At 44.9% G+C, this 8804-nt stretch overlaps 1 protein-coding gene across 2 annotated transcripts; it reads left to right on the top strand.

The window, feature by feature from the left end:
* Positions 1 to 1483: 1483 nt before the first annotated feature.
* On the top strand, positions 1484 to 7606 carry DMBX1 (diencephalon/mesencephalon homeobox 1). 2 transcript variants are annotated; one of them, XM_051625151.1, is made up of 4 exons: positions 1484 to 1653; positions 4996 to 5191; positions 6381 to 6735; positions 7206 to 7606. In XM_051625151.1, the coding sequence occupies exons 1-4, from the start codon at positions 1502 to 1504 to the stop codon at positions 7604 to 7606; spliced, it is 1104 nt and encodes a 367-aa protein (XP_051481111.1). In that variant the 5' UTR covers positions 1484 to 1501. The 2 variants fall into 2 exon arrangements, with proteins under 2 accessions (XP_051481111.1, XP_051481112.1); XM_051625152.1 differs by having other exon boundaries at positions 1493 to 1655; positions 5013 to 5191.
* Positions 7607 to 8804: the final 1198 nt, after the last annotated feature.

Below are 8804 nucleotides of genomic sequence, written 5' to 3'. Positions count from 1 at the left end.
CTGTTATGGTTAGTCTGAGATCGACAAGAATTGGAAAACTGCCCTGCAGAACTAGAACAGCTACACCCAGTGCTGCACTTTCCCTTTATGCTGCCTTTGCCAAAAGAATGCTCTCTTTTTTCCTTTTTTTTCCCTTCTTTTTTCTTTTTTCTTTTTTTTTTTTCTTAATATTAAAGGCAGTTTATTTAGCTGGCCTTGTATATGTAAGTAATTTCTCTAGTCAGGATAGACAGGATTATTTTAACTAGCAGCTAGCTGATTCCTCAGTACGGAAAAAAACAACTGAAAATCTTGCATCCAAATTTTTGGTGTTCAGTACATCAGGTTTCTTCTAAAATCGTGGCAGTTGAATCACCTCCCACCAGTGAGCAAAACTGTTTTCTAAGAGGTTTCCTAGATAACCCCTGTGTTTGCCTTAAGTTAGACTAGTTGGAACTCCTTCTCTGAATGGTCTGACTTCTCTGACTGTCCAGGCGATGACTTGCTTATGTAAATGGTGTTTTAATTTTTTTCTTTTCTGGCAAATGTTTCACAACTTCCTTTCCAATGTCTTACAAACTGCAGAAATGGCATCCTGGAGGCCCTCAGCCATTTATAACATGGATGAATGAAGCACCACTCAGCTTTTGAAATCAATATTAGCTCAGTTTTACAGATGGTCTGTAAAGAAAAACAGCTTGAAGCTTCATGCAGAGCCCACAGTAGAAAAAAAAGCCATTAGGGTTGGTTTTTTAAAAATAATTTCCTTGCTATTGAGCTATGAAATGTCAGCATTTATTGGAAACCTTAATTCCCTCTTTAGCCATCATATTTTTGGTCATCTTATGCTACAGATTTATTTTGTTTTATACCACATTACTTTTTTTTGTTTCCTCTTTTCTGTATCATTTGTGTTTTGTTAAGAAGAACCTTAAGAAAAATTAATGTAAATAAATTACACAAGAGTGGGTTCAGGTAGGAAAGATTATTTGACATTATAGGAATGGGATTATGGAATAGCCTACTGTAGACAATGACAGGGACAAAATCCCTGGCAGAGAGCTAAGTCAGTTCATTAGAAGTAACAGTAATATGATGTATTTTATGATCTTAAAGGTCTTTTCCAGCCTTGGTGATTCTGTGATTCTGTGCCGATGTGGTGGTGTTGGTCATAGGCTGGACCCGATGATCTTAAAGGTCTTTTCCAGCCTTGGTCATTCTGTGATTCTATGGTATGTAAAAAAAATCCTTTCCCATATTTTGCTCAGCATATCGTGGGTCAGATGCTGATCTCCAAGCTTGGAAGCCAGCCTGGTGTCACTGGTGTTTCAGGTCTACAGCCGCTGTTTTGATTCATGTCCCACCACCTGTTGGAGTTAGGAGGCTGGAAGCGAGCCTCGCTTGCAGCAGCCCAAGTTTGAGCTCAGCTTTTCCTAAGCTCTCCTGAGACACCAGGAGGCTGGAATAGCGCATTCCTAAGGACCTGCCTCCTCTGGCTGTTGTGTTCCAGGTTGATGTCGCCATGCAGCACTACGGAGTGAACGGGTACTCCCTGCACGCCATGAACTCGCTCAGTGCCATGTACAACCTGCACCAGCAGGCAGCTCAGCAGGCCCAGCACGCCCCCGACTACCGGCCCTCCGTGCACGCCCTCACCCTGGCAGAGAGACTGGCTGGTAAGAACAACTCATGGCTTTTGCCAATTCCTTGGGGAAAACAAACAAACAAACAAAAAAACCCACAAAAAACAAACCAAAACAAACCCTCGTTGCTTGCACCAGGTGAAACTGTTCTTGGGGAGCTGGAGCGGTGGGATCCAGAACACTGGCCATGTGGCCAAGCTCTGCAGGGAACACATGCCCTCCAGTGTTTGCTGCCAGGAGACTGCTGCACCCTTCTGCCAGTGGTCAACAGCTGCAGCACCACAGTTTTGGTCAGGGCTTGGATGCAGTGTGGTAGAGCAGACCTGATGACAAATATAGAAGCTAAAGCAAAAAGTTACTGTAGATGTGATTCCAGAGACCTCCCCAGCATGAAACAATCTTCCCCGACTATCTGAACATTACACATCTGCTTTAAGGTAGCCTTCTAGTTGTCTGAGATGAAAGGAAAAAAAATGTTGAGTGACTCCTTCCAACCTAGAACAGGTGTAAAAAATTATCTACTCAGACAACTTTAGTGAGCTAGATTTAAGACACATGGGTTCAAGCCAAAGTAAGGATGCAGAAGCTTCAGGAGGATCCTTCTATGTTGGCAGTCCATGGAGACATGTTGGTAAAGTTTTTGACTCTTTGGATCAGTGAACCACAGTTGACTCTCAAATTTTCATGTCAGTGATGTTCCTTTATCCAGCTGCTAGTAGGGACAGAGCTGGAGTCACTGTCCTCATCAAAAGGGAACCAAAGTGGGATCAATGAGACCTGGACTCTAATGATGGCTCTTCTGCTGGGTTGCAGAGTGGTAACAGGTGGTCACTTTCCTTGTCCTGGTTTGCCATCCCCTCCTTCCTTCACTGTTTCAGTGAGGGGAGCAGATGGTCCTGAACTCTGCAATGTGCCTCACAGACCTTGGGACTCAAGGTGCCCCTTTCCTAGATGTAAGGATGTCTTGAAAACTTTTTGTAATCACCTGTATCTTTTACATTAAAGAATGAAGTACCTAATGTCTTTGACCCTAACTAGGGTAAAAGCAGAGGGAGATAAAAAAATAGAATTAAAAAATCTATTCTCATATTCTTGACCAGGAAATTCTATTGTTTTCCTGACCTCTTATCTTTAAAGTTAATAACCCACCTGGAAGACTTTCCAAATTAAATCACATGGTCTCTTCATCTGCTTATCTTTGGCAGGGTAGGCATGATATACCTACTAGCTGGCTCCTTTGCAGTTGCTTCACATTCTGTTGCTTCTGAATATCCTTCAGTGCAGGGTTATAGATCTCATTTGCCTTCCAGGGACAGTCAGAATAAAGCAGCACAAAAGCAAATGACCTTAAGTCAGAAAACAGAGGTTTCTGATTGTAACTGCAAAGCCTCACCTGCAATTTATATTCCACTTCTTGCACAAAGCCTGAAAACATAGTTAAAACATTAAAATAATTGCTGGCTGGCTTTCTTTGGAGTGGCCAAACTTAATGCATGAGCTGCCACCTCTGGGGAGCTGGTAGGTCTAACATCTACTCTAGAATATTCCAGCCTCCAGGTAGGAAGTTGAACCAGTGTCCTTTCTCTGATCCCTTTTACTTGAAACACAAATCTTAGGTTTGTAAAGTGTTTCAGGGTAGCTTCAATTTCTTGTCCTGAAACATCCCTTCTCCTTTCCTGGCTGCACTGGGAGCTATGCCTGAATACTTCAAGGATGGTCTCTTGCCTCCAAAGCAGCGGCTTTTAACTCCCCAGGGAGCTCTGATACCTCAAACAGCAAGGTCTCTGGTATGCAACCAACAGTGTACTGTAGCTGGCCAAAGACCTTTAGCCTGATCATGTCTTTTCCAGGTTGCCAAAGCCATGTGGCTTTGGCAATCACCTGCAGAGGCACTGCAAATGCTGACCTGCAGTGAAACAGCTGGAAGTTTGGAAGAAGAATGTTTGAGTGGTGCAAAGCTGATTTGCTATGCTCATTATCCAACATATTTGGAACCTAGCTGAGTGGTTCTGGGCCTGGCCTGACAGCAGGTTTTGTTTTGTTGTTTACATTCATGCCACAATGCTCGTGACAAAAGCACAAAGAAACGGCAGCAGGAGCCTCATCTGGCTCCTCACACTGATAATGTTGACTTGTCCTCTTAAGTTGTTTTCTAGTGTGTTCATTCCTCCCTTCTACTGAAAGTCACATTCCTAACTGAATTAAAAATGATACCAGACACGGCTCTTTCTGCATTTCCTCTTTGAGACCAAACCTCTGGCAAGACTATTTCATTCCAATGTTGTAGCACAGCGTGTCCCAACTTGCATAATAAAGGGTGGTTGTGGGGTTTTTTTGGGGGGGAGTGGATCTGGGGGGGGCTTTGTGTTTGGTTTTGTTTTTTTTTTTCATTTTAAACTTGCTTTCATTGATTTAAGGGCTTTCTACTCCCATTAACTGTTGTGCAATTGTAACGCCTCTAGTGAAGTAATAAGCCCTTTATTGTGAGCCTCAGCTTTTCCCCAGCCTGAATTTCTTCTCTACCCTCAATTTTGCAAGCCCAGCTTGTGAAGTCAGACCATCTGAGCAGCTCCTCTGTGGAGCAGAGCTCACTCAGCATGTGAGCTCCAGGCTTGCAATCAGTGGGGCTGGGCTTTGTTCCTGGCTGGTGTTTGCACCTCAGCTGCTGGAGAGTGGCCACACTCAGTGAAGGACATGCTTTCAAGCTCAAGACAAGTAAGCACATGAGCTTAAGTGCTTTCCTGAACTGAGGCCCAGAACAGCTCTTCAATACCATGCCTTGAAAACTACAGTGAGCTCCATACGAGACACTAAAGAAGAGCCAGCTCAGCCAGCTTTCTGGGAAGATGTAGGTCTTCTAATGCAGCTGCAGCCAACAAAATGAGCTAGAAGCAGCTGGGTTTGAGCTGCATGGACTCTTGCCACTGATCAGTGCAGCCTTGAAGCTCTGCCCTTGGCTGCAAGGAGAGCATGACACATTGTGTGGGGCCCTGCTCCTGATTACAATGATGAATCTCCCCACCTTGTCTTTGTGTTTCTTCATAAAAGAGGCTTATGCCATGTTGGGGTCTAAGCATCTGCGTGTGCTGCCTCACTGATGCTGAAGCAGATTGGCTTATTTCAACCATATTTAGCACTGGAGTTTCAACGTGCTGCCAAAGAAAGAGGTTTCCTCTCCAGAACAGGGTTTTTAGTCAGAGTTTTTATCTCCTCAGACACCTCCATTACCCAGAAAAATGCATGTATATGTTCTATTAGATTTAGAGCCATGAAAAACATGTTCTGTATGTTTGCCTGGTGTTCCCAAGTGCTTTATTCGACTGTCAGCATACAAATTCCAATAATTAAATTGGCCACTTCTCTTGTCTTCCAACGGCTGTACATTTCAAGACATCATTTTGGAGGCACGTTATGGATCCCAGCACCGCAAACAAAGGCGAAGTCGCACGGCCTTCACTGCCCAGCAGCTGGAGGCACTGGAGAAGACCTTCCAGAAGACTCACTACCCAGATGTGGTGATGAGAGAGCGGCTGGCTATGTGCACAAATCTGCCTGAAGCCAGAGTCCAGGTACTGGTATTCTGGGGGGGTTGTGAGTGGGGATGGTTAAAGGAATCTAGTGAGGTTCCCAGAAGGTTGACAGCTCCCTTTGCCTTTCAAGATTATACCAGTGTAACCAAAGATATCAGGGCAATAAAGTTGTCAAAGGCAGGGGCAGGGTGGGAGGGGATAAAATCATCCAAAGTCACACATCTGCTACAGAAATTCTTAATCCACATGCACATTTTTTACATTTAGGATTGTCTGAAGTGTACACTGGTTTTCATTTGTTCTTTCCCATTTCTTTGGGGAAAATTTTAGAAACATCAACAAAAGTCTACTTATTTATTTATTTGCAAGGCTTTTCTGGCTTTCTCAGAAGAACAGAAATCCAAGTAATTCCAGCTGCTCTTTTCCACCACTGTCAATATTTGTAACATCTCAGGCCAAGGTTTGGTTTTGTGGTGGTTTTTTTTTTAGTTGCAAACTAGAGCAGCGTGCTTTGTAACCTGCTGGTGGGGAGGTTCTTGCATTGCTGGGCTTAAAGGCTAAATAGCAAGTTTTTCACTGTGGAGTGGATAAGGAGTAGAAAAAAACCCACTTATTTAATATAAATGTCAAGGCAGTCAGATGTTCAAAATTTTTGTTTCCTCATCTAACTAACCAAATAATACTATCAAGATTTGCAAATATATTCTGTTTCTTCCGATTCATGTCTACTGATTAAGGTTAAAAAACATGGATTCTCTCCTTCCTTAAGTTCAGTTCCCAGATAACAGCCTATGCCTGTAATGACTTATTTTGAGTGTTGCCACCATAGTTTTGGTACACTTGTAACTGCATAGTTTTAGAAACTGACAGTGGACTGTACTGTAAGCCAAAGTAATGTCATCAGATTCAGCCATAAGATATTCTGATTGGACAAAACTGCATGGAGAATTTAGGAAAAAAATCCCAAAAAGCAACACCATTGGAGCGGTTTAAAGAATCAATGTAAGGAGTGGACGTTTTAAAAGATGTATTTGCTGTGCTATTTGTAGTAACACTGAAAAGAGGTAGAGCTCTAAGATCCAACAACTCGGGATGACATTTGGGCACAGCAAGCTTGCAGTACCTCATTACTTGGAGTTCCCTTGAGGCTCCTAGGCTAAATGATGCTGAATTTGGCACTAAACAGGATTTTCACCAGTTTTCCCCCTTGCTGTTTGTGGCATTGAAGGTTTGGTTCAAGAACCGGAGGGCCAAATTCCGCAAGAAGCAGCGGAGCCTTCAGAAGGAGCAGCTGCAGAAGCAGAAGGACTGTGAAGGGAACCACAATGAGGGAAAGACAGAGCCACCCATGCTGGAGACCCAGGCCACCACCCCAGACACAGAGAAGGTCCAGAGTCTTCCGAGTGAGGTGGGTGCAGACCTCAACCTAACCCTGTCAGAGCAGTCGGCCAGTGAGTCTGCACCCGAGGACCAAACCGACAGAGAGGAGGAGTTTAAGAGCACCTTGGAGGAGGTTAAAGTGGACAAGAGCCCTGATGTGGACAGCAAGGCTTTGAACTGCAAGAGAGGGAGCCCAAAAGCAGGTGAGAGGCAGCATCTTGATGGGGTTTATGCCAGGACCTGGCATACCAAGGGGGGTGTTGGTGGTTTGGTATCATCCGTTATTCCCTATGGTGTGGGTGCTTGCAGGTAGGCTGCCTAGATTTTTCTTCTTGTTCCCAGCACTAAACAGGGTCCTCAGAGGGCAGAATAGCTATTGCAGATGGAGCACAGAAAGAACTAAGACCTTCTGCTCAGGTTAGATCTTGGGGAGAACAGGGCCCAGCAGCAGCCAGAAAGCTATAGCAAAGAGGTCAGCCCCATTTCTAGGAACTGAGATGCTAAGCACGGAACAGACCTGTGTTTAGCCCTCCTGACCTAACACAGCCCTTCTCTTTCACCCTCCTGATGCAAGAGACAAGCTCATGCTGCAGTCTGAACCCTGCTGGGTGCAGATCAGCACCTGCATCTGGCCTGTAGGAATAACCCCCATGCCCTCTGTCTCCTGCTACAGAGTCCCCTATCAGTGCGACTGTGACACCCTCATCCAGCAGTGCCCTGGCTCAGACTCACTCCTACTCCTCCTCGCCCCTGAGCCTCTTCCGCCTGCAGGAGCAATTCCGCCAGCACATGGCAGCCACCAACAACTTGGTCCATTACTCCTCCTTTGAAATGGGGACACCGTCTGCCATGCCCTACTTGGGCATGAACGTCAACATGGCCCCACTGAGCTCCCTGCACTGTCAGTCCTACTACCAGTCGCTCTCCCACGCTCAGCAGGTCTGGTCCTCACCCATCCTGCAGGCCTCCAGCTCCCTTCCAAGCCTGAACAGTAAAACGACCAGTATTGAGAACCTAAGGCTCCGGGCAAAGCAGCACGCCGCGTCCCTTGGCCTGGACACCCTACCCAACTGACTGCCAGATGAGAAGATGCACCAGAAGTTGGCACTAGACGTGTTACTCCTCGAACTCCCACCCACCCTCATCTCTTCCTGGAGTAAGGTGCTCCCTTTCAGGGAAAACTTTGCATTTATTAACATCTTATTAGCACCACGATTGCATCAGACATTGCTACTGGCTTGGTCTTTTACTAAATATTTTAGGAGGAAGGGGGGGAGAGGATGTGTGTTGGGATAGATAAACTGTCCTCTGGACTGCCATGAGTTGAGCCTGCAACATTCAGGAGAAGCCCCCTCTCCTCATCCCCACAATAAGGTGCCAGCTGTGCTACATACACCTGTTTTTTTTCTGATTGCATTCTTTGGGGAAAGAAGGAGTCCTGCTTCGTCTTGTATATAATGTTGACAGCACCCATGGCCCGTGTGTTACTGTCAGTGTTACAGAACTGTGACCTCTTTTGCTTTTATTCTCCTTTCCTTCTCCATTTTAGTAGCTAGTATCAAAGTTACAAAACCACCATCCTCCCACCTCAGCTTGCAGCGAGCTGCTCGTCTTGGGTCGGTGTCCTAAAGGTGTTTATGACAAGGAGGAACATTTGTGCACTTCGCCGCTCCACTTCTCCCCTCTCTGCTAAAGACAATTTTGTAACAGCTGGGAAATGATGTGAAGGTGAATTTCCTGTTTAAGCACTTCCTAGAAGGCTTTTCAAAGTTTTTCTTTTGCTTCTTAATAGCACTTGTTCAAAGAGAGAGGACAAAACATCGGCCCAATGCTACTGGCTGGGGAGAAAAATGAAAGCCAGATTCACAGGGATATTTTTGATCCAGCTTGTTTTCTCTTTGATCCTCAGTGAAGTGTGAACTCCTCTATTTACAAATTATGAGGTTTTATTTTCTTAGAGGATTTTGGTTCATCTTTGAAAACAGAGAATAATAAAAAACTTCACATGAGCTCCTGGTGTGTTCTTACACCCTGGATTATATGTGGGGTTTTTTTGACAAAACCTTGATTGATGCAAACTGTGTTTAGAAAAACACTCTGATCACCAAATTCTACCCTCAAGCCCTGCAGCTTCAGAAACTGGCTAGCAAGTGAAAATGTAGCAACTGAAAAAGTGTTGCAATGCTGGAGGCAAAGCAGGTGATAAGCAGGGGCTTTATATTCTCTTTATGTTCTCTGGAGCTGAGTGGGAGGAGATAAACAGACCAAAAAA

This window comes from Apus apus, chromosome 7 (genome assembly GCF_020740795.1).
Source record: "Apus apus isolate bApuApu2 chromosome 7, bApuApu2.pri.cur, whole genome shotgun sequence".
NCBI classification, from domain to species: Eukaryota; Metazoa; Chordata; class Aves; order Apodiformes; family Apodidae; genus Apus; species Apus apus.
The sequence above is the reverse complement of the archived record's forward strand: the minus strand, read 5'-3'. Positions and strand labels throughout refer to the sequence as shown.